This window comes from Podarcis erhardii (assembly GCF_964252035.2).
Source record: "Podarcis erhardii genome assembly, chromosome: 2".
Taxonomy (NCBI): domain Eukaryota; kingdom Metazoa; phylum Chordata; class Lepidosauria; order Squamata; family Lacertidae; genus Podarcis; species Podarcis erhardii.
Window position 1 is genome coordinate 78,149,158 of NC_138498.1, and position 25,701 is coordinate 78,174,858.

Below are 25,701 nucleotides of genomic sequence, written 5' to 3' on the forward strand. Positions count from 1 at the left end.
TGTGTCAATCATGTCATTACAGTACATTCATCTGAGCTTTTAGAATGTACTTGGGATTGTTTGTTGCAAAATGACAAGCATTATTTTACACATAATATAGAGCATGGCTGGTGATGAAAATGAGTAGCCAAATAATAAACTTTCACTCAAGATTTGTTGTTGGACTGACAGTATAATCTGCCTAAAGTGAAATGCAGATAATTTCTGGTGTGTGTGCAGATAATTTCTGGTGTGTCTCCCTTAAGCAGAATGATTTACATATTGGAGGGTGAGAGTTTATTAGAATATGCTTCAAGTTCTGTAGTTTCAGGCTCTTCTTGTGCCTACAAGCCTCACTGGGTCTTTCTGGTGGTCTAACGGTGCAACAGTGCCATTAACACTTGCCATCTCTTTGAGCAATCAGCAAAAGATTTGGTCTTTGTGATGTGGATCAGGTCCATCTTGCCACCTCTCTAGATTATCCTGAGGATGAGGGTGGGTGGAAGGAATAATAGGACTTGAACAGGGTTTTTTAGTTCTGTGCAGGCAACAGCCTCACTTCTTGCAAAGCCCATGCACATATAGAAACATAGAGAAACTACATATGAAAAGGAGAGTTATAACAGTACAGTTCCACTTGCCTTTGACACTGCTCATATCTTGGTCTAAACCAGAGACCAGTGAATAAACCCCATCTTGATTTGGATTAGAGATTTGTTCATAGCCCACCCACCCCCCCAGCTTCCCAAAACTATCCCTTCTGTGATCCTCCAAATTCCTTTACCGGGTGGCTGTTGGGTGGTTGCTGCAGCTGCTTGAAACTCTTTTAGCACCAGTGCTGATCTTTCTGCTTCCCACTCTACATCTGCTGCTGAAGCAGCAGTTCGTATTTGGTGTCGATGTAAGGAAAGGAGGAAGGGATTGCAGCTTGGAATTAAATGTGAGCCACAGAAAAACTCAGAGGCCATTTTGAAGACTGGGCTAATATTCTGAGCCAAGGAATTATGGATCTCACTGAGGTTTCTGTTCTAAACCAAATGTTATGGAGGACTATGCAGTTGTTCTCACTGTGTATTTATCCCACAGCAGGTGCGGAACAAATAACTGAAAGCTCCTACATACACCCAGAGCTGGCACAGTGATTAGGTGGCGTGAGACCGGTGCCCCGCCTGCCCTGCACCAATCTTGCCCGAGATCTTATGCAGTGCATGAGATCTCACCCAAAATAAGCCAAGATGTTGCCTGAAATGGGCACCAATGCCGGTGCCACTTCTCCATAGGTAGCACGAGTGGCAGCAACTAGGAAGAGCAGCACTTCTTGTTTCACCTCAAGCGGCGAAATGGGAGATGCTGCTGATGGCTACATCCCGTCTCCCTGATAAACATTTTTCTGAGTTGGGTATGTAGAAACATTCAGTCGTGTGTGCCTCTTCCTGCAGCTGGAAGTGGACAGACCAGACAAAGGTGAGAACTAGCCCTTTGATTCACGTGGACCTTGGTTTTGACTTCTGTATCGGTATGGTGAAGAATTATGCTGGAAAACAATGGACGGTGCTGTTTTTCCTACAGATTCTGTTCTTCTGCAGATGATTTATGATTTTGAATTACTTGGGCAAGGTGAAATTGCTCTTTAGGCTTTTACGTTACATTTTGCTCATCAGTTTTTATTCCTCCAGTTCCACATACACAGCAGTGTTCTTATATTTCACATTCTGATGAATGCTCAGTTCCTGATTCCCATAATAGCATACCTGCTAGGGAAGGACATCTTCTTAATCATTATATTTAGTTGGGTGGGGAGAAGGTGTTTAAAAATAAAAGATAATTACCTATGTAGAAAATGGTCCCACAAAATTGCTGGTAAAGCCTTATGCTAATATACATTTTATATAAATTGATAGTCTACAATATTCTGAAAAGTAGTAGTAGTTTGATCACAATTTGCTATGTAGATTGTGGAAATTAGATTTTTAAAAAAATAATAATTATAACAGCAGGTCAATTGCAGGTTAGCTTGGCTATGGATATGTTAAGTATTCTCAACATTTGTATAGAATTCTGTGCCAGAAGGCTGTAGTTGGATGCAGAGTCTAACCCTAGAATCATTTGGTAGGCAGCTGGAAAAAGCTTATACTATTGGGCACCCAGCTCTTGGTAGAGATTTTCACTGGTCTATATAGTATAATCCCCCCCCCCCCATTTATTAGCTAAGACTTTCTTTCCCCTTGTTTTCTGTGGTTTGCTTTTATCTGAACTTTTATATGTTGGAGTTTTCTGCTGAAACCCATTCTAAAAATTTAATGCCTATTGAAATGTTTGTCATTGAAATTTTGGTGATTTACCAGGGGAAGGTAAAATTCACTCCAATGCTGAGGGGGACAAAACCTTCCAGCAAATTTCAAAGGAGGAGAGGGGGCAGATCCGCCCTCCAAGGATTGTGCTACTGCTGCTGCAGCAGCAGCAGGTGATGCATTCCTTGGAGGCTGGAACTGCTGCTGCTACAGATCCTGCTGCCTGAGGCAGTGACCTCTCCTTGCCTCATGGGTGGGCTGGCCCTGTGAAAGGGTGTTATCTAGTGGTGCAATTTTCAGCACAAGTTAAAACATTTTAGTATTCATTTAGAAGTAGATATGTTTCAGCTCTCTAGATCAATAAGTGTTGGTATTAACATACTCTTAAGGATCTAGTTACAATATGATTTTTTTCTGGAATAACAGGGTTATTGCATTCAACATCTATTCTACTCAGAGTAGAGCCACTGAAATTAATGGAGAGGACTAATATAGGTCCATTACGTCCAGTGTGTCTACTCCGAGTACAACTGGCTGGAGAAAGAAAGCCCACAATTTTCAAACCCCTGATTTGTTGACGAATAAGGGCGAATCACTTATGGAAGCAAATTCTTTATATATTTATTACATAGGATCATAGGCAGCTGCCTTATACTGAGCCAGACTATTGGTCCATCTAGCTTGGTATTGTCTATACCTGACTGGCAGCAGCTGTCCAGAGTTTCAAGAAGGGGACATATATCACCCCAACCCCAAAATGCTGCAGACTGAACTTGGAGACTTTTTAAGATGTTCCATTGCTGAGCTACAGCCCTTCCTCAAATGTATATTTATCCTGTAAGAAGCTGTGGTATTGCACTCAGTGTAACCAGCCCCTTAACATCTTAACAATCCCATGAGGGAGGTTAATGAGAAGTAGTGGACTGGTTACAAAAGTTACTAATCAGTGTTAGTAGTGGACCAGCACCAAACTTATAGCTGTGGAGGGATTTCAACTCAGCTTCTTTTAGCCAGACAACCTAACTGCTACGTAATGCTGAGAGAGTCAACAAGGCCTTGCAAAAAAAAGAAAATAAAAGAAAATAGCAGGCTTTGATGCATCCCTCTGCTGTCTCGGAATAAAAGGAATGTGCAAAAACTAGCCAGCGCTGCTATCTTTGACAGATACAGCTTATTGTTCCACAGAAACTCATGGTGATCGACTGTGATTGACATAAAAGAATAAACAAGGGAATGTGGCTAAATCATCCTAGATTACCCCCCCCCTTTATACACTTGGGGTTGTTATTTCAAGACACAGCGTTGCTCTTAGTGTTCAGCGAAGCTCCCAGTTAAGAACCCAGCAAATTAATCTAAGAAATTTCACTTCTCCTTCTTTATTAAAAGATGTAATTTGTAAAGATAATCAAATAGCAAAGGAAGTTAATGCAGGGCTGATGACTTAACAATACTCCTCCCACTTTACAGAATAGCCTTTTATTTAATTAAGACTCTCCAGGAGGCTGACGCTTTCCTCTTGCTGAGAAAACAGCTGTGCAGCAAAGATGAATCCTCCCAAGAGCTAAATGTATCTATAACTGCTGTGAATCTAGACAGAACAGTGGCAAAGATTCCCTTTGTTTTGCTAAGAAAGCAGCCTGATTACCTTTGCAGCAATTTTCTCAGAGCATTGGAATTTTTATTTTAATTGCTTCTCTTTCCTTAGGCTGTTTTTGTTTTGATTTTTAGAAAAGCATATAATACCCTGTTCAGGCTGTGTTGACAGAGGTGTTCCTGGGGATATTTGGTTCAAAAAAGGGTGGAAACTACTTATGTGCTAGTTAGAATGTGGACAAAACAAATGCCTTCTAGCATTTTTTAAAAAAGTACCCATCACAGAATTTTCTCATCTTGTTAACAAATGTAAAGTATTGCAGGATTGAGGCTAAATGAAAACAAGGATAGGATTAGATTCAGAACACCCTTATATTAAAGGAGCTTCCTTGTTTCTAAATCTCCTTCGCTGTGCACTAGACCACAGCATCTCTATGGCATAGAATCAAAGTTGGAAGGAGCAAAAGAGCATCTGCTTCAATGCTTACCTTGAAGGTAGGGTGATCCATTCACCGAATCTTTCTACCCTAAACGTACAACAGCGTGCCTACCATAAATTGAGAGAATCTCCATATAGCAAAAAGCTCCATGCAATGCAAACAATTAAACCAAATCCCAATGCTACATCTCTACCTCATCCCCAAATCACTACTTAATGATTCTTTCATGATCTAGAGAACACCATAGATTTTTTAAAAAATTCTGTTTTCTAAAGCATTTCTGCCTATGATCTGGCCGCCATAATGGCAGGACTGCCTTTAATCTACAAAAAGGTTTGTAGAACTGAATTTATGAAAGTTGCAATCATTATGTATGCCATTTATATATTTCCTGTATACTGGAATCCACTGGATGGTCTGCAGACTCTATTGTATAAAATACAATACAAAATTTACGGTAAGTGATTAAGAACACCTATGCTCCCCAATAATCCTCCAGCACTGTCTCCTGGAACAGACCTTATAGTTAGGAGTGGAAGCTTTGTAACACAGTACCTCCAGCCTTCAACCCAGGTAGTTTATCCATGACAAATGGTATCAAAAGGCACTGAGGTTCAAGAAGATCACCAGGGCCCCACTTTGTCGCTCTTGGCAGATATCTCACAGGAAAACAAAGACAGTTTCTGTTCCAAAACCAGGTCTAAAGCCCAACTGAAATGCTTCTAGAGCAGAGGTTCCCAAACCACCCACTTTTCAGGAAAAAAAACTCAGCGCCCCCCTGGGCTCGGTCCTATCCACTCCAGGGGCAGGGCCAGAGCCACAGCCCGCCTGCCATTGGCCAAATAGATAAGCAAGCTGTAATCCACTTCCCAGGCCTGGGTGAAGCTAACAAAGGTTCACCCAAGACCAGGAAAACCCTTACCTCCAGCATGACTGCCGGATCCAGAGGAGGCATTGTCACCATCCTGCAACAGCGCCCGACCTGGCGATCAGAATAATTACATCACAGAGGAAACATGTACGAACGGTTTTTCAGAATTTTCTTCTCTTCTTTATGCTTCTACCACCCCCTTATTTTTATTCAGCGCCCACCCACCCCCAATTGTATCTGAACTGACTAACATCCCCCCCCCCGGATCATTCCAGTGTTCCCCAGGAGTCGTTATCGCCCACTTGGGGAAACACCGATCTAGACCATCAGTATCATACAGGAATACCTGCAACATGCTAGCATCCAAAATGTTTTAGAATTTTTGCCATAGTGAAGTTGTAACATCACAGTTTAAAGTTTGAAAGCTAAGGTAATATTTACAGGTTGTCACTGAATTCCTTAATATTCAGTGAATTACAAGAACACAAGAGGCAGTTCTATATAATACTTAGCATTTGTGGATTCAAATTTGACATTCTCCTCAGGCGTTTGTGTGTTCAGACCCAGAAACCTTCCCCCTAAATAAATTCACACTTGACTCAAATTTTGGTTTTGGTTTTTGGCAGAATTTAGGCCACAACTTTATTGATTACAGAAAGTGAATGCTTACATAGGCTCTGGTTCAACTAGCTCCCTGCCAGCATAGGTCAGCCAAGGGTGAACACCCGGATAAGCGGAAATCCAGGCTATCTCCAGGCTATCTCCACCACCCAAATGTCTCCCTGGACTCAGGCACGGGCACAACCCCCTCTCAGGGGTTGACCAAACCATCGAGTCCCTGGATTCCTTTAACAGAATACCCTTCACATAGGGATGGCGAGAGTGTTCTCCCATCCCTATCACCTGAAGCAGAGCCTATCTGCAACCTTACAAGTTGTGACGATTTGCTACGTGGCAGGCGAAACCCAAATGGCACCAGCCAAGCGGAGAAAATTCCTGTCGTGCCCCTGTCCCAACGACAGACGACACACGACAGCATAGCAAGGTCAAGTGCAAAACCCTAAAAGTAGGGAGAGGTGGGCGGGTGTTCCGAATGCATGCACCGAAAGAGGAAGCTCTGGGTCATGTGCATGGGTATAAATAGGTCCCTCGAACCGTTTTGACTGTGTCCCATTGGCCAGATTGCACCCAGCTACGAGGGACCTACCAGTCGGGTGTTGTGGCTGACCAAACGTACCTACCCACAACACAGGGTGGTGGTTTCCAGGTCTCACCGGAATACATGCCCTCTTTAAGGGAGGACCCGATTTACTAAGAGTTGCAAGGATTCTGCAAATAACTGCTTAGATGAATTATCAGCTTGTGTTAGCAGTGTGAGGAAGTTGTCATAGAAAGTCATGTCACCTTCCAGTGATTGCCACTTTCAAACATGCCCCACTCTGCAGTCTTACATGGGTGCCTTATTTGACATTGCACTGCTCGAATAAGTAGGCCAACAAAATGTGTGATTATTTGTGTATATCCTGGCTCAGATGAGGTATGAACCAGTTCTAACAAATCTTATGGCAATGGTCTAGAACAGAGGTGAGAGGCCTGTGGCCCTCCAGAGGTTGTGAAAATGCTTTTTTAAAAAAATCATTTTGAAAAATGCATTGAATTTGCTATAGCTCACAGTTGCCATCTATTGTCAGAATTGTATGTTGCACTTTACAACACATTCAAATCGTTTTATTTGCAGATGTATAGCTAAGTCCTTGGAATGCCACAAGTTCCCCATCCCAAGCTTCGTTGGTTGGTTCCCTGTTAGGCACATTCATTTCTGCACCTGTGCTTGCTTTCCTGTTCTTTTAAATATTAGGTAACTCTCTGCACAGGTCTCCATTATAATCACTGATTCCCCAATATAGACAATACAGGTATCGCTGCATATGCAGAAGTCTGGGTGTGAATGAGCATCCTTTCATTCAACCAGGAGCCATGATTTATCAACAGATGCGAACAAAGAAGGCCCACTAAGCTAATGTGATTTTAGAAAGAAAAATAATCCAGGGAGCAATAGGCTTAAATGTGTATCCGAGACTCAAAATGAAAGAAGAGCAAAAAGTTCAGCCAAAATATCTGCATATAATAAAACAAATCCACTTAAATCAGGGTTGTTGAATCCATACATTTAGTTTAATAAGCTGGCATTTGTAATTACAAAGATTAACCAAGCATCATCCTATTATATACTCTTCATAATTAATATGAATTCTCCTGCATTTTATTAAATTATAATGCACTCTGATTTATACAAGTTATGTGACAGGTATGTGGTAGATAAAGCAAATTGTCTTAGTGTTCATGTAATTGCCATCTAATTATTAGTTTTCCATTTATTGCAGAAAAATGCCATGAAATCATGCTACATATTTCTATTTTTGTATTAGGTACCAATTTTAATATGCCCCAAATTATGTAAAATTATGTGCATCCCATAACTATTATTGTTTAGTCACATACTTTTTGAGGAGAACAGAACATCCTGTGCTCTGCTTAAAACATTTGGGAGTATTTTTTGAAAAATTTGTTATTACTTCAAAGATAATGATTTATTTATAGAGAAGTCTTTTAGATCTGCAGTAAGATACTGAATTTTTAAAGCAGGGTATGTATCAGAAGTTAAATAATTAAGCTCAATGCCACTTCAGCATTTTATTTAAAATATTAAATATTGTATAAGGTATTTTTCCAAAAATAAGTCAAACATTTACAGTGAGACTGGATTCATCCAGAAAATTCATGAGTTAATATTATACATCTGGTCTGGAACCCACTAAGTATAGCGGATAGGATAGAGATTTGTAATGGAAACTAGAAGTACTAAGTTCATATTCCACTTAGCCATTTTGTAAACTTGAGCAAGATGCTGGTTGTCACCCAATGTGTCTTCTGTAAATGGGAACAACCAAAGTTTACTTTCTTGGGTGGCTGTGAGGTAGCAATAGCTGACAAGTTGGTGTGTACAGTAATAGCAGCCGCTGCCCTTAATTTGCAACCAGGCAAGAGGTTCTGTGTCTTGGAAGCTGTGACTGGATGGCTGCATGGGAGCCGGATGAAGTTAAATCCTTCAAAGACAGAGGTCCTCTGGCTGGGTTGGGATGACATGGGGTTGGGGGGGAGCAATTCCCATCTCTTGCGGGGGCTCAATTAGTGCCAGTGCCTTCTGTCAAGATAGTTTATAATATTTTTATTATCAGATAAAAGTTTAAAAATGGAAGCATCATCTATCATGTATATGCTATTCAAGTAGATTTTATAATGTGCATTTCAAGACACCCTTTCCCTCTGGTGGTCACCAATCAATCAATCAATCAATCAATCTGCCCTGGCTAACACCAGTAAAATTACAGTAAAACCATAATAGAGGAAAGAAGGGGGGGCAATTTAAAATACAGGTTAAAATGCAATTTAAAATGCAGCCTCATTTTAAAAGTAGCCCATGGATCAAAACCATAAAGGGAGGGAAAACGTAAGGGTCAGACTGAATCCAAACCAAAGGCCAGGTGGAACAGCTCTGTCTTGCGGGCCCTGCGGAAAGATGTCAAGTCCCGCTGGGCCCTGGTCTCTTGTGACAGAGCATTCCACCAAGTCGGGGCGAGTACTGAAAAGGCCCTGGCCCTAGTTGAGACCAATCTAACCACCTTGCGACTTAGGGCGGGGTATAAATAAAAATTATTTTATTTATTTATTTATTTAGTGGTCACCACCAGAGGGAAATTATTTTTCTTTGAAATTTCTCTGGATTGTTATGAACTACATGTTTCTGCTCAGAGAACTGTGGGATAAATCCAGCCTCATATAACCAACATGCTTAACTCTAATGAATGCATGAAGAGGTTAAAAGCATAGAGTAAGCTGACCTGCCAGGCTTAGCTAGATCACACTGGGTGGAAGTGTTACCAAACTCTTTGTTCTTTCTCTTTCCACCATGTGAACCCAACCAGTATGCATTATATTCAATTATTTATACATACATACATACCCCGCCTATTTGGCTGGGTTTCCCCAGCCACTCGGGGCTGCTCCCAATAGAATATTAAAAACATGATAAAACATCAAACATTAAAAATTTCCGTAAACAGGGCTGCCTTCAGATGTCTTCTAAAAGTCAGATAGTTGCTTATTTCCTTGACATCTGATGGGAGGGCATTCCACAGGGCAGACGCCACTACCGAGAAGGCCCTCTACCTGGTTCCCTGTAACTTCACATCTCGCAATGAGGGAACCACCAGAAGGCCCTCGGCGCTAGACCTCAGTGTACGGGCTGAATGATAGGGGTGGAGACGCTCCTTCAGGTAGGGCTGCCATACGTCTGGGTTTTCCCGGACACATCTGGGATTTGTCCATTGAAAATAGCGTCTGGGCAGAATTTCCAAAAATCATGAAAATGTCCAGAAAAACCTGAAGATATGGCAACCCAAGTCATAAGTGTTGATTATCTTTTGGCAAATTTTATTAAAAATAGCTTTTTTTGAAATATGGCAACCCTACTTCAGGTATACAGGACCAAATCCATTTAGGGCTTTAAAGGTCAACACCAACACTTTGAGTTGTGTTTGGAAATGTACCGAGAGCCAAAGTAGATCTGTCCCAGTGGCCGCTCCCAGTCACCAGTCTGGCAGCCACATTCTGGATTAGTTGTAGTTTCCAAGTTACCTTCAAAGGCAGCCCCACTTGTAAAACATTGCAGTAGTCCAAGTGGGAGATAACCAGAGCTGATTCAAGCTTAGACTGTGTGGCTTAAGCAAGCCATCTTGGCGTTTCTATACAAGTAATGTGAAACTCTCACCATTCTGAAACTTAGTTATGCTGCCTGTCTTTTCTTGTTGTTGTATGGAAAAGCATGTGAATCTGACGTTTGAAGAGCTTTAAGTAAACAAAAAAATTAACTTACCAAATGTGTTTTCTCTTTCTGTGCTAAGGGAAGTGGGTAATTTTGGAAGCAACTTAGAAGGAGATATATTATAGGTCTAACAGCCTATATTTCCATGCTTTGCTTTGCTGCATATTTTGTGATTTTAAATCTCTTCTGTGGTTTTCTCACCTGAGAGTACTTGTCCCAAACCTGGATCTAGACATCCAGGGAATTCTCCTTTCTGTTTTACCAAATGCAAATTATTTCACCATTGCATATTTATTTATTTATTTGGTTGCATGCACACAATGCATTTAAAGCACATTGCTTTCCCCCAAAGAATCTTGAGATCTGTAGGTTGTTAAGTGTGCTGGGATTTGTAGCTCTGTGGAGGATAAACAACATTTACTAAAATTCTTTGGGGGAAGTAATAAGCTTTAAATGTGTGGTTTGTACACAGCTTAGACTTTTTAAAGATTGCTACCCATGCACAATTTACCTTTGCTGCAGCTTTCTATCCTGTCATGTTTCCCCACATCTAGGCCATTGAAATAATGCACACAATAATTTTGAGAATATGTTATGCACATGAGAACATCACTATGTGCATTTGTATTTTTATTTATGCTTAATATGCTCTTTCACAATCCGTTGAAATCTTGTGTTAGGAAGAAGTATATGCAAGAAGTGCTTGTTGTTGTTTTTGTATTGCTGCTGTTGTTTTTAAAAAGAGTAACTGAGACCTTAATGTTTCTCAAATCCAAAAGTTGTTGACACTAGAAGCACTTCCACAATATCTACAGAGCAGAGAGAGCCATTAAACTCCACTAATAGGTGGGCAATATGACTACTGTGACCCTTGCTTAACAGATCTGAACCAGAGTGCAGCTCTGGTTACTTTTAAAAATTGCTTTTGACCAGAAAGCCTTTTGCAGTGCTCCTTATCTCTGCAAATTTTGGAGCTCTGAACGTCTCTTTTTTAATTTGTCCATTTCCATTTGGTTGGAAAACCTACAACATTCTGCCTGTAATTTCTTAGAGCCTGTTTTCCTAAAACCAAAAACCCGCATGCTATAATTATAGCTGGCCCTTGTAATTTTATGAACCACTGAAAGGCAATATGATTTTTGAGTACTATGACATGCCCAGAAATTATTCAAGTGAACAATACCCATAAAAGGTGATGGATACTAAATAATGCCTTTGGAAAGAGCATGTTACTCAGTGTTGGACTGTGGTACAGGTCAGCTTGACCCTGGCTGCCAAGGTAGATGGTTGGGTTTTTTAAATGCATGTCTGAAATTTCCCTTAGAGTGGAAATTAACACTATCCTTGACTCCACAAATAGTCACAGATATATCTTTGCATTATTAGCATGTAACTTCTTCTATGGTTTCCTTTGGATGGATGAAATTACAACTGCTTACGCATATGAAGCTGTTGATAGTAAGAGGAATGACTTTTGCTTCCATGGGAGCAGTTTTTGAAAAGGAACAGTTAAATTCTCTTGTTGGTCCTTCAATAAATACTGGCAAACCAGGCACCCCTGTTTATGCAGCTGGGTTAAACCACAGAGCCTAGGGCTTGCAGATCAGAAGCTTGGTGGTTCGAATCCTTGCGACGGGGTGAGCTCCCGTTGCTCAGTCCCTGCTCCTGCCAACCCAGCAGTTCGAAAGCACGTCAAAGTGCAAGTAGATAAATAGGTACGCTCTGGCAGGAAGGTAAACAGTGTTTCCGTGTGCTGCTCTGGTTCACCAGAAGCGGCTTAGTCATGCTGGCCACATGAGCTGTATGCCGGCTCCCTCAGCCAATAAAGTGAGATGAGCGCTGCAACCCCAGAGTCGTCCTCGACTGGACGTAATGGTCAGGGGTACCTTTACCTTTATCTCTTTACCTCTGCCTAAGTGGAGAACTTTACATTTTCTTTTAAGAACTTATGGATTTATGGAAATATGTATGTTCTTCCTTTTTTATTATTTTCCTATTTTTAAATTTTGTGTGTGTGTGCCTGTAATTTGTTAGTAAGAAATGGAACTATTTGTAAAATGTAAGAAAACTAATAAAAAGCTTTTCTTTTCTTTTTTTTTAAAAAAAAACTTTACATTTGTCCCTATTGAAATTAATTTTGTTATGTAGTTTTGGCCCAGTTCTCCAATCTGTTAAGGTCATCTTGAACTCTGATTCTGTCTTCTCTGATATTGGTTATCCCTCCCAGTTTGGTGTCATCTGCAAATTTGATGAGCATCCCCTCCATATTTTCATCCAAGTTGTTTATGCAGAGACTTCCCTGTATGATTAATTCTGTGTTGTTCTGCTTAGTTGACTGAGAGCCATATGAATGCTGGAAAACGGTGACTCATGGTTGTAAAGAGTCTTTTCAAGGACAAACCAAGGCCATGAGAAGGTGCATGATAAATTTAAGACCCCAGGAAGCTCCTGGACCATTTAAAAACTATTCAGTTTCAGCGTTAAGGAGTTTCAAAAGCAAAAGATAGATTGATACAGCTCTTTGAAATTAGCTTTCTCTGTTTTGCTTTTAAAGCTGCCTGCTGTGAAATTGTCCCCAAATGTTTTTTTTTATAATATACAGGAAGCTGCAGGCTGAGTATTTTGGGTTGGATTCAGAGTAGATCTTCTATGAACGGAGGGGACATCCTTCCATTTGCAGAAGGGATATGCTGGGTCTGAAACTGAGTCAGGGGATCCAACAGAAGCTACAGAAAGGAAAAGGAAAATATTACTTTCACCAATTTCTTTTCCCCTTGCATCCTTCTATATAGCTTCCTATACTGTTTCAGAGCAGATTTCTGGAGGACTACAGTGGGGAGGGGAAATTGGCAGAAGTGAGAAATCATCTTTCCCTCCTTATGTGTGTGAGAAAGATTCCATGGGTGGAAATCTACTCTCAGAATCTCTGGACCAGATCTCTACATATTAAAATGAATACTGTTAATAAAAAGTAGAAATTCAATTGGAGTGGTTCTTGAGGAGGTTGTGCTTCCCCTAGAGAATCACGTTGGCAAGTTGGGGTTGTTCATCCTTTTCAGTTGAGACACAAGCATCCTTTCTGATACGATACAAAAATGGCCTTGCACTACTGTAACTGCAGCAGCATTGCATTAAACAGTTGTTATGTTTTAATCATTGATGTTTTGTAATGTGTTTCTAATGTTGTACACCACCCTGAAATCTTTTCAAAAAGGATGGCATATAAATTGAAATAAGGATAATAATAATAATTCATCTCCACTGAATCCCAATAAATTTCTGGACCAATTCAAAGTGCTTGTTCTGACTTCTAAAGCTTTCATGGCTTCAGGCTGCAGCATCCTACATCGTTCCTACATGGACTTGGGCTTTTTTGAATTGATGATTTCTCAGCTTTTCACCCACTTCAAAATAAGTAGCTTTGTTTCTGCCACATTTCACCAATTTTATTTTTTCTGCTACCCTATCTACCCAGTATACTTGGGTGATCAATGGAGGCCCTTCTCTAAACACCCTAACAGAGAAATAGCCTTCTCAGCACTGGTCCCTTTTGATAGATTCCTCTCCTTGGAGGGGTTCATCCTGTGCACACTATAATGTCTTTTCGGCAACAAAAAAACCCAACCTGATTTTTGCAGGCCTTTGGACTCTATTCTTCTAATCTCTCTAGTATTATGCTATCTTTTAATGTTGTTGTGGAACTTGTTTGGCTTTTAAGACATCTTCTCTGATTTAAAATGATTTAGTGGGAGTGCTGATACTGTATATAGATATACTTATGTGGATCTTGTGGTTTTAAACTGATTTTATAGTTTTTGCATGTCACCAAAAGAACAATTGTTATTGAAAGGTATATCTGGTTATATCGATATAGAATTAGTGCTGGATTCAACTAACCTGTTCCACTAGCAGAAACCAGCATAGGGGGAGATTGTTCCATCGGGAAACAAAATTGCTTCCAGTGAGGGGACAACCAGCACTATGCTGCATTCCACACGAAATACCAAAGGTCCAAATATGGCAATGGTGTACACATACAATAGGGTTGCCATATGTCCAGATTTTCCCAGACATGTCCTCTTTTTTTGGGGGGGGGGTTAAAATCTGGGTCCAGGGGGATTTTTTAAAACTTGGCAAAATGTCCAGGTTTTTTTGTTCAGTAGCAGGCCACCTCAGCAGTGGAAACAGGAGCCTTGTGGCCCTCGTTTTCTTCAGCCAGCAGAGGAGGCCAGCCCCACTCCAGGAGGACACTGCCATTGAGAAGCACGTTGGTCACTGGGCACGCCTGGGCAAGCGGGGCGCTTTGCAGCTCCGTGGCACACATTGAAAGCCCTGCTCCGGGCACCTACCCTGCATCCCTGCCACTCTTCCACCACTGGGGCCTTTGCCCAGCACCTTCTACTGGCACCACGGGTCTACCTCTGGACTCTCCGGGTCCACACCCGAGGCACCTCATTCGAGAGGCTGCTCCCTCTGCATGCCGCCAAGACTCCCCAAGCCATTGGGGCACCTCCCATCTGTGGTGCCTGGCTCAGGTTGAGCAGGGCGAGCAGCTGGAGAAGCATGGCTGGCACCAGGGCATGAAGGAGCAGGAGCAGTGTGGGGAAAGGGCTTTCTTGACCAGGACCTGGCATGCTCTAGTGGGGCTTGGGTGTGTGGGGAAGCCCTGGCTGGTGGCAGGCCAAGGTGAGACCCTGGCGGTTTTGGTTTTCCTCATTTCCTGTGCAAACAACCAGGTGCGGTTAATCCTAATTTTAGGGCCTTGGCTGCAGCCCTAGGACACTCCTTCATGGGGCAGTGAGGCACGAGTCCCCAGCAAGTTCCAAGCCCCCCTCCCACGGCCCCCCTGGCAGTCTGTGAAGGCAGGTGGGGGAAGCAGCGGTTGTGCCACCGGAGAGAGCAAACCCATCACCAGAAAGCTGTGGCTGTGAGCCAAAACCCACGAGGCACAGGAGAAGGAGTGTGGCAGCTCTTGGTGCTGCTTCCATGAGAACCGCAGCTGCTTCATTGATCCCCAGGCAGCTAAGCCCCAGGAGCCTGTTGCTGTGGATTGGACGCCCCACCGCAGTCCTATTGATGTGTAATTTGTTTTGCCTTGGGTTGCTTGGATTCGTCCCTATTATTATTATTATTATTTATTGGTGGGCAAGTGCAGAAGAGACTGAAAATGGCAGGGGAAGCTAAGCCTGAGACAATGAGGGCTTCCCTTTAGGATGCTCCCCTAGCCCTCAGGAATGGCTCCGACCTCCGGATGTGGCTATAACCATCCTTATCCTTATTTTAATAAATTAAATTAAACTTAAAAAACCTTCCCCCTCCTTTTTTGGTTTGTTCTTGCATTTTTACTCATTGCCTCCCCCCTTTTCTTCCTTTTCTCTTGGGGGCGGGGAATCCCCTTCTTCCTGTATATCGGGGGGCCCCTTTTATTTTTATTTTTTACTTTCATTTCCATGTTTTATTTCCATTTTTAAATATTCCCACACACATTTTATCTTTTACTGCACCCACAGTATTACTACTATTTTATCTTCCTCCTTCCTCCCCCCTCCCCCCCCCAGCCCACCTACAAATGAGTCCTGGCAAATCTGCCCTCTTTTTTATTTTTGCTCTTCAAAATATGGTAACGCTAACATACTATATGTGTCACTATCGTACGTGATTGTAGACACATACCTTTAAACACCTGGGTACACTTGTGTGGGAAGATCCTGTTTCCAGTTTCAGAGCTGCTTTGACTTGCCTACTGAAGCACAGCACACCAAATGTGAGGTGAGATTTAATTAAAATTTGAAGATGGTGTAAGTTTATTAATAGTAGCGATTATGTAGGCACTCTTGCAGTTGGTTACACACACACACACACACACACACACACACACACGCTTCATTGAGTTCAATTAAATACCAAGAACTACCAGAAACCGGTGTGGCTCAAAGGTGAACAAGAATTTATTGTGTGTACATTGCTGCCCTATACAGTCTGGAGAAGATATGAATATGCAAAGCAGAGCACATAATGGATTTCCATCTTCTGTTGGAATTGCTAGGAAGGTCTTGTGGACAGGGGGACTTCATTCACCAGCTCTGGAACAAGGGCATATCCATAATATTCAGTAAAGGTTCCTGAAAGAATTATTATTCAGATGTTGGTTTTCTCTTTGTAGATGAAGCAGAATTAAGAATAGAGGGCTGCATTAATTTAAAAAAATGTTTATCCTTCAGTGACACTGAGGCTGTAAATGAATAATGGCAGTTCAGGTTAAGAGGCTCTGTTGCTGTATCCTTCAGCTCAGAAGCAGCATTAGACACAGAATGCTGCATTGCAGCTACATATTTAATTGGGGGGTGTGGGTGTGTTTAGCGTGTTTTAGTTTTTTCTTATTAAAAGCAGACAATACTAAAGTGAGTGTGGCATATGAGAAAAGGGGAGGAGAGAAAAAGAATATGGCAAAAAAATCGAATTTGACAAAGAAACGAAAAAGAGATACTGGCCAATACATGCAGGCAACACTGTAATGTGGAGGAAAGGGGTGGGGGTGGGGATTCCAAATCCTACAGAAAGAAACAAGGAAAATCTTGTGGTTGCTTCTTACCCCTAATGCACATACCTAGAATTGTAGTATTGAGAGGGATCCCAAGGGTCATCTAGTCCCCTGCAATGCAAGGAATCTAAACTGAGGCGTACATGTCAGATGACCATCCAACCTCTTCTTAAAAACCTCCAAGGGAGGTCCACCACCTCCTGAGGGAGATTGTTCCACTGTCAAACAGATCTTACTGTCAGAAAGTTCTAGCCAGAATCTCCTTTCTTGTGTAAACCAAGTGGATTCAAGTTACAAGTGGGTTGCCATAGGATTCTGTCCAAGGCCTGTTGTTGTTCAACGTCTTTATAAGTGACATAGATGAAGGTGTTTTTTGGGGGGTGGGGGGTTTGCTCATCAAATTTGCAGCAAACTAGCCAATGCCGCAGAAGACAGAATCAGGATTCAAGATTACCTTAACCGATTGGAGAACTGGGCCCATACTAACAAAATGAATTACACTAGGGACAAATGCAAGGTTATACACTTAGGCAGGAGGAACCAGCTGCACAAATGCCAGTTGTACACACGACAAGGATCTAGAGGTCTTAGTAGACCACCAGCTTAATATGAGTCCACAGTGTGATGCAGCAGCAACAAACACTATGCTGCTTCAATGGAAATATAGTGTCCCAACTGAGGAAAGTAGTAGTTCCACTCTATTCTTCCTAGGTCAGACCACCCCTGGGATGTTTACTTCTGATGTCTAGCAAGAGAGATGTGTTCCTGTCCTGACAGTCCACTGGGCAAGCCCAAGTAGGGAGGGAAAGAAAGGGAGGGAAAGAAAGAAAGAAAGAAAGAAAGAAAGAAAGAAAGAAAGGGGTGCAGATAAGGAGGTGACAGAAAGAGAAAGACACAAGCAGAGAAAGGATGACAGGAGAGGAGGGAAAATGTTGACCCCATACATTTTGATTGTGGTCTTGCCCACTGCTGACTTTGGCTCCACTTGCTGTTGGCAAATAGCTCCCAATAGATTACTCTGAGGAATGAAGCCCTTTGAAGAAATGTTGCTCACCCCCGACATGAAGCAACACTTCAGATCCCACCATGATTTCATCATCTTTCCCCTGCCATTATATTATAAAGGTAAAGGTAAAGGGACCCCTGACCATTAGGTCCAGTTGCGGACAACTCTGGGGTTGCAGCGCTCATCTCGCTCTATAGGCCGAGGGACCCGCTGTTTGTCCTCAGAAAGCTTCCAGGTTATGTGGCCAGCATGACTAAGCTGCTTCTGGCAAACCAGAGCAGCGCACAGAGACGCCATTTACCTTCCCCCTGGAGCGGTACCTATTTATCTACTTGCACTTTGATGTGCTGTCGAACTGCTAGGTTGGCAGGAGCTGGGACTGAGCAACGGGAGCTCACCCCGTCATGGGCATTCAAACCGCCAACCTTCCGATCGGTAAGCCCTAGGCTCAGTGGTTTATACCACCGCGCCACCCACTTCCCTTGCCATTATATTGTATTTCACCTTAATGCCTAGCAATCCGTTTAATAGGCTTTTAATTCAGTTGTTGCATTAAATATCTGTGAATTCTTCTGGCCACTACATCAGCATTGTAGGATTGGTGAGATCATTGTGCTTTGCGTTGGATTGCCTTCATAGTAAGACTGATAGTTCAAGATGTTTATATATATATATAGAGAGAGAGAGAGTAATCCCTCAGTTATGCTTTTGGAAAAAGAAATCCACGCACATCATTTTGAAGGCATTTTCCTAAACAGCTTTTTAAACATGCTGTATCTACTAGCAGCTGGTCTTGTAAGTGTATTTCCATTTGGGTGGGGTAGGAGTCAATGACCAATTCAGAATTCCTTAAAGTATACACTTTAGCATCTCATGAAATTGTGCTGTTTGTGTTACCCCAAACTGTTGCTGTGGAATTGTTTATGCCAGGTTTTCCATGCAGCATCAAGGACTATTCAACTGATGGCTTTTTAAATGCACTGTATAGTAAACTGTTCAGTAGCTGGAGGGAGTGACAGAATAATTAATTATATTATGTCTTTTGCTTCTGTGCGACAGAGAGAGAGAGAGAGATTGAAAAAATAAGAGCAATGCTGAAATGTATTGCTCCAGTGAAGCCCCTGGCTTACGCATAAAAGACATGAGTGAATTTAGTACACTATGCAGCACTGCAGGGAACAGTTTAAATCATTCAAAGTAATCATAATATTTCATCCTCCCACATAATTTCAAAACAGATTGCAAAATAAAACTGTGCTGATGCTAGTAAGCCTTTATAAAATACTTGCACGCATGTATATCACACTGTACAAAGAACCACCCCCCTTTTAAAAGTATTTGGCAAATGATTGATACAAGATTAAAAATAGATATAATTGAAAATAGAAACACTGTTGTGTGTTACATAGAGTATCTGATAATGTACACAAAACTATATTTTTATTTGGCAGATGGTACTAAATACATAGCATCTATCTATCTATCTATCTATCCATCCATCCATGGGCCCACTGGTTTTATCCAGCCGGGCTCTTGCATTCTTTTGTGCTTGGAATAGATTCCACACTTGCCTTGTGTGTTGAGCAACCTAAAGATAAAGCTCTCTCCTTACCTTACCTTTATCCCACACCCTCCATTGCTGTTTAAATTGAAATATTGGTTGTCTGGTGTATGTGGGTAGAAGCATAAGAGAAGATTAAGGGAGAGACACACCGCTTTTAAAAGGCAAAAAAAGGGGCAGCTTTCTTTCTCCCTCGTTTTCAAAGGAATCTGGGAGTAGGGCATATGGAAGGTAAACAAAAAACAAAATGAAAAAGGCCTGGTGAAATGTGTTATGTGTGTATGTGTGCACATGCTATGTATTTCTGAAGTTGTTGTAAATGGTACGTACAGTAAATATATGTATGGTACATGCATTTATTAAAAAAAATTATACAAAAGAAAATAAAACTCCAAGCTCATACAGTGGTACCTCGGGTTACAGACACTTCAGGTTACAGACTCCACTAACCCAGAAATAGTACCTCGGGTTAAGAACTTTGCTTCAGGATGAGAACAGAAATCGTGTGGCCGTGGTGGCAGCAGGAGGCCCCATTAGCTAAAGTGGTGCTTCAGGTTAAGAACAGTTTCAGGTTAAGAACAGACTCCCAGAACAAATTAAGTTCTTAACCCGAGGTACCACTATATATTCCGACAGTACTAGTCTTATTGTACAGAGTGGTAGAAACAGAAAATGGTGCTAAAATGTATCCCTCCCAGATACAAGCTTATTCCCTGTTTCCTCACATGCTCTTCCCCATCTAAGAACCCATTGCTGCTCAAATCTTTCATATTTCTACCTTTTATGTTTTCTCTGCTCTGCACAGTATCCCATGTCACATAGTGTTAGTTTTGTATGAAATTGTAAGCATACCATTTCACATAGCCTGAGGATGTTCTGACCAGTGGAACTGAAGATAGTTAATTATGGGACAGATTCCCAGTTCAGATTAAGCCATGAATTAACTGAATCTTACTGGATGCAAATGTATCAGTTTCTTATCTGTAAATGGAAGAATAATAACATCTAAAATATGCAATATGTGGGATTAATAAACTAGAGAGTACATACAGTTTTTCAGGTTTAAAAAGTGTAGAAAATAAGAGCTAGTATCTGATGATGGCTATTACTAGTGAAAAACATTTCCACTTGTACAAGGTTTGGTACACAATTTTTGCCAATCCCTTATTTCTACTCTGCTACTCAAATAGCTGTTCCTGAGTACAGGATATTGCATAGAGGGCAGCAATTGGTATGGAGAGTCAGTAAAAAAAATGTGTGTCTCACCTTGCAGAAGTTTTTTTCTGCTTACCCAAATCCACCATTGGATGTGGCTCGAGTTTAGTTATTTCATCCAATATTATTTTCTGTGGCTTTCTCTTCTTTACTATTGAGCCTTATACAGGGACTTTTGAATTATTTACATGCCATTAATTTGTTCAATTAATCTATTTTGTTGTTGTTTCTGTTCTTCCCAATATTCTGTGTGATCACTAGATGAATGATACCCTTCTCTGTAAATTCCCTTTAGTAAATTAATTTTCTCTTTCAGTGTAATAAAAAGTTGCTAAGGAACTGTATTCCTAAACCAATTCTCTAAATATATAGAACTCTCTGTAATACATTAGCAGAATCTGATCTCGCCAAAAGAGAATAGTAAAAGCAGAAGTCTAATAAACCAAAAATGCTGTAATGAAAATCTGAAGTTGTACTTTGAAAATGCAGTTTATGTGTGTGTCGACATACTTGGCAGTCACTTTTAAACCATTTTGTTTCATTTATTTATAGGATTGCCTGGCACTGCTGCTGACTTAGATAAAAGAAAGCTAATTTTTGGGAAAAACTTTATACCTCCAAAGAAGCCAAAAACTTTCTTACAGTTAGTCTGGGAAGCATTACAGGATGTGACTCTTATCATTTTGGAAATAGCAGCCATCATATCTCTTGGGCTCTCATTTTACCATCCACCTGGAGAAGAAAATGAAGGTAAAACTATTTTCTTTACTAATACTCACTTGGGTTAACTGCTTTTGATTATGCCAATTTTATTTCATTTCCTCTAAACATTTAATATGAAGAAAATTATTTTAGCGTATGTACAGTCCTTTAATTTTCTCTCAGTTTTTAACATCTATCCTAATGTCATGTGACAATGTCATGGAACAGTGATAAAGTTCAGTGGTGTGTCACCTCACCCCAGATGTGTTATGGATCTAACATCACAGAGAGGTATTCCTTAGTATTATTATTACACATATCATGCTTTTCAGCCCCATGGGACCTTCAATGTGGGGTTCAATCCTATCCCCTATGTTATTTAACATCTACATGAAACCGCTGGGTGGCGATATCTGGAGGTTCGGAGTGCGCTGTCAGCAGTATGCTGATGACACTCAGCTCTATTCCTCATTTACATCTGCAAGTGAGGCAGTAGATGTGCTGGACCAGTGTCTTGCCTTGGTAATGGACTAGATGAGTCAACAAACTGAAACTCAATCCAGATAAGACTGAAGCACTGTTAGTGGGTGGTTCCCTAGACTGGATGGGTGGGAGATCACCTGGGTTGCACTTCTTTTGAAGGAGCAGGCTCATAGCTTGGGGGTACTCCTGGATCCTTTGCTGTCGCTCGAGGTTCAGGTGGCCTCAGTGGCCCAGAGTGCCATCAGCTTCGGTTGGTGGCCCAGCTACACCCTTATCTGGTCAGGGGTAGCATATTACACCGATCCTGGTCCGACTGCACTGGCTACCAATTAGTTTCTGGGCCAAATTCAAAGCCTTAAATGGCTCAGGCCTGCAATTCCTCAAAGACCGCATCTTTCCATATGAACCTACCAGGACCCTAAGATCATCTTCTGGGGCCCTTCTTTGTGTGTCTCCTCCTCGAGAGGTCTAGAGGGTGGCTCTCCATCTGTGAAATGCTCTCCCCAGGGAAGTTCACCTGGCGCCTTCATTATACACGTTTAGATTTTATTCTGTGAACAGCCCCGAGGCCTCCGGATATAGGATGGTATATTATTATTATTATTATTATTATTATTATTATTAATCTAATCATTAAGCTAAGAGATCACTAACCTTAAGCTAAGGATCAGGCTTTTAAAGCCAAATAAATGTGGGTGGGCATACCAAGTGTCTCTTTTCCATCTCTTACTGAGCCCCTTTCTTTCCAAGGTGATAATCAACTTTGGTCCCAATAATATTAATCTCAACCTTTTAGGTTTTACAGACAGTCAGGATATTTTGCAATGTGTTTCAACAGTGTTTCAAATATATTTTAGTTGTGATTAAATTTTTCTTACTCCTACCCCCCCCCAGCTGTACATTGTCTATGCCTCCCTTACACATCTCAAATCTACCCTTTCCCAGTCTTAAAACACTTAACTTTATTTCTGTTCTTGAGATGAGGATGCATTGATGATCATCTTTAGTTTTGTCACTTTTATTCCTTTGCAATGTTTATGTCGGCAATAAATCTCCTTAGAAAACTTACTCTTTCTCATTTGCATATCTGTTTTGTATAGAAACCAAAAGAGAGCGTCTATTGCAAGTCCGTCTTTAGACTATGTTACAGCATGTACATATACATTGCTCGTTAGGAATGTTTTCATTGCTTTTCTTGAATCTACTTTTTACAGGGAATCAAGCAATACATATGGTGGATCACATCTAGATACGTTTATGACAGCCCATTTTCTTGGTCTATAGGGATATCCCAGTGGACAGATGGTCAGAGTGATGAGAATTTACAGGATGATCCTCTGTAAAAAAATAAATAAAATGGTAATAAAAGTGGTTGGAATAACTTCTGCCTGCAATAGCTGATTGGCCCAGTTAAAGCTGATGATGTTGGCCATCTGTTAAAAGAACCATGCATTCATTCCAAGTGTAATATGTAGAGCTCTCCCTCTCCCTCTCCCTTTCTCTCTCTCTCTCTCTCTCTCTCTCTCTCTCTCTCTCTCCTTTCTCCCCCCTCCGCCCTCTCTCACACAGAGCACTTTTTAGCATGCAGAATTCAAACTCAGAAAGCTGTCCACATGCACACACGCACATTTCTGTGCATTAAGTATCTTCCCTAGATTACATGCCAACAATTGCTTAATTTCCTGTTCTGTATGCAATCCTATGCAATTCCTTGAGTCATAGTGTTGAGGCAGCAATTCATAGGATCAGGAACTAGATTTGGAGTGCTGGTACATTGTGCAATTCACGCTAGTGTTGGGACCAGCCTGCTGCTAGTGTCCTGTGCTGGCAGCTGACACTTAATCGTTACTGGGCATGGTACAGGTTTGTCCCAGGTGTGTGCTGTTTGTCCATGGAATTGTATGAGCAGAAGTACTGTTTGGGTTAGCAGAACTGGATCATTCTGTGCAGAGTTACAGCAACTGGTGTTTCCTAAGAAGGTACAGTTGGCGGAAAGCAGATGCATTATGCAATATGAAATTGTGCATAGCCTGACCAGTGCAATCTATTTTAGAACCACACATTGTCTGTAAGGATCATCCATCATGCTGTGCCTTGGGGAAGGTTGATCCTTATGTGCCATATTCCTCCACTTTTTTCATTATAGTGATGATGCTATTCAAGTGGAAAAAAATGTTGTACACAACTATCTCTGGAGGTGGCCCATTAAGTTTCAATTTCTATTTTTAAAATCTACCCCTGAATTTATATTGTTCTTTCATTTCCTTGCTGTCATCTCCTTCCCCTAAGGCAACACTTTTCAGTGAACTATTAATGTTGTAGGGATTGTGGAGGTAATGACTAGCACATCACATGCTACTCTCCAGGGAAGAGCATGTATCTAGACATCTTTCTTCCCAAACTGACCTGTGTTCATTGAAAAGTTCATTACTTTCTGCTTTGTTTGTATATATGTGTAACTGTTGCTGCTCATATAGGTTTGTGGAAATCACAACAACCTGCTGATATATGTGGTGCTATCCAGCTACAGCCCAGGAAATTTTATCAGGAAACAGTTAAAAACTTGTGCTAAATTAATAAAGTTTATTAATCCTGCCCAGTCAAAAGTTTTAGTGCAGTTAAAAATATTTTAAAGCAATTAATGTTCAATTCCATCCCCATCCAGGGACAACATGCATGTACTCAGTCAATTCAGCAGTCCTGCCAGAGAGCATTTTGTTTGTGTTTTGCACAGGAATACAATGCCAGTTAGTGGGAAATGGCTTAGGTTTGGAAGGCTAAGTTTCAGTCTTTTAATTCTATCCCAAATTTTAATTTATCAACACCTTGTCAGTTCCCCCATGGATTTGATTCCAAGTTCAATGAGGCTCACTTCCTGGTAAGTGGGTATAGAATAGCACCTGGATTAATACACTGTGCTTATGGACAGGGAGCCTCCCCAAGGTGAGAAAGGAATCTGAAAACAGAGGGACAAGGGCAGAACTGGCCCACAAACTGCCTGGTATGAGACCTGCTGCAGCCAAACTGTACTCCCCCAGCACAGGGTTTCACCATCAACAGGAAGCTGCTAGGGCAACTGTGGCATGCAAAGCAGATAAAAGTGCAGATAGTGGACAGCCTGCCCTCCCTATTAGCTTACCAATTTGAGTTGATCTGCCCCTAGATTAAATAGAAATTGTGGCCCATTATGCACCAACCACAGCAAGACTCTTCCTTACTGACTGCAATTGCCTGCTGAAGCCTGAATGCAAGACTAACTGTGCTGCAACGAATGACAATGCTGTCCTCTGCTTATGAGGAAATTTGGATCTAACACGTCACTGCACAATTAGGGACAGGATCCAGCTTGGTGTATCCAGAGCATATTTGATGTAACTGCTGGTACAGAATGAGTCCAGTAAGAAGAGATTTTATGTGGAGGCTGTATGCACAAGGTGTGATACTTTGAAAATCGATCGTTTTAATGGCCTTGCTTTTATTAGGGCTGAGTGGATGCAGTTTGAATATTCATTCAGTTCTGTCCCTGTGCTGAAGCAGCCCATTTGCAAAAGGGATCACATATTTGCTCTTCCTACTCTCTGTGTAACTCCCTTTGGCGCTGTTGCTGCTGTTGGGGCATAGCCGCAGCTGCAGAAACTGGGTTGCGCTTCAGCATGTTTGAAGTTCAGTTGCTGTACCATTTTGGTGTACTGTGCACTTTGACTTCCTTGTGCATTCTAGATGTGCTGTGGAATCTTTTGTTGAGATAGAATAATAGATATAGTGACACTTCCTGCCTTCTGATTTTCTGTCGCAGCAAGATTTTTCATTCCTTTTTAGGTTTGTCAGGCACTAGTGGTCTACTTACTTCTTTTGTCACTTTTGTCAATGATACCTGATACATTACCAAGTGGTAAAGTGTTTGTGAGAAAGAGCTCTGCCAGCGGTTATTCTTGGGCATGTAAGCGCAGGTCAGGTTAAAAGCCAAGCCAGTGAAGGGAAGTGTAAGATCAGCTTCCTTTTCTTAAAGGATCTCCCATTTTGAAGCAATTGTCCAGTTTATTTGAATATCCTCTTTTGGGAGTAGATTATCAGTTTGGAATGTTCTTTTGTTCTGCATGCTGCAAGGCAAAGTCAAGTAATTCTCAATAGGTG

At 41.4% G+C, this 25,701-nt stretch overlaps 1 protein-coding gene across 18 annotated transcripts in view; it reads left to right on the forward strand.

Moving 5' to 3' along the window:
- ATP2B2 (ATPase plasma membrane Ca2+ transporting 2) overlaps window positions 1–25,701 on the forward strand; it is a 368,365-nt gene that overhangs the window by 245,084 nt on the left and 97,580 nt on the right. For all 18 annotated transcript variants that reach the window (XM_081847766.1, XM_081847763.1, XM_081847761.1 and 15 more), the window contains one exon: window positions 20,935–21,132. In XM_081847766.1, the coding sequence (XP_081703892.1) occupies window positions 20,935–21,132 (198 nt within the window). The remainder of the gene's footprint in view (window positions 1–20,934; window positions 21,133–25,701) is intronic.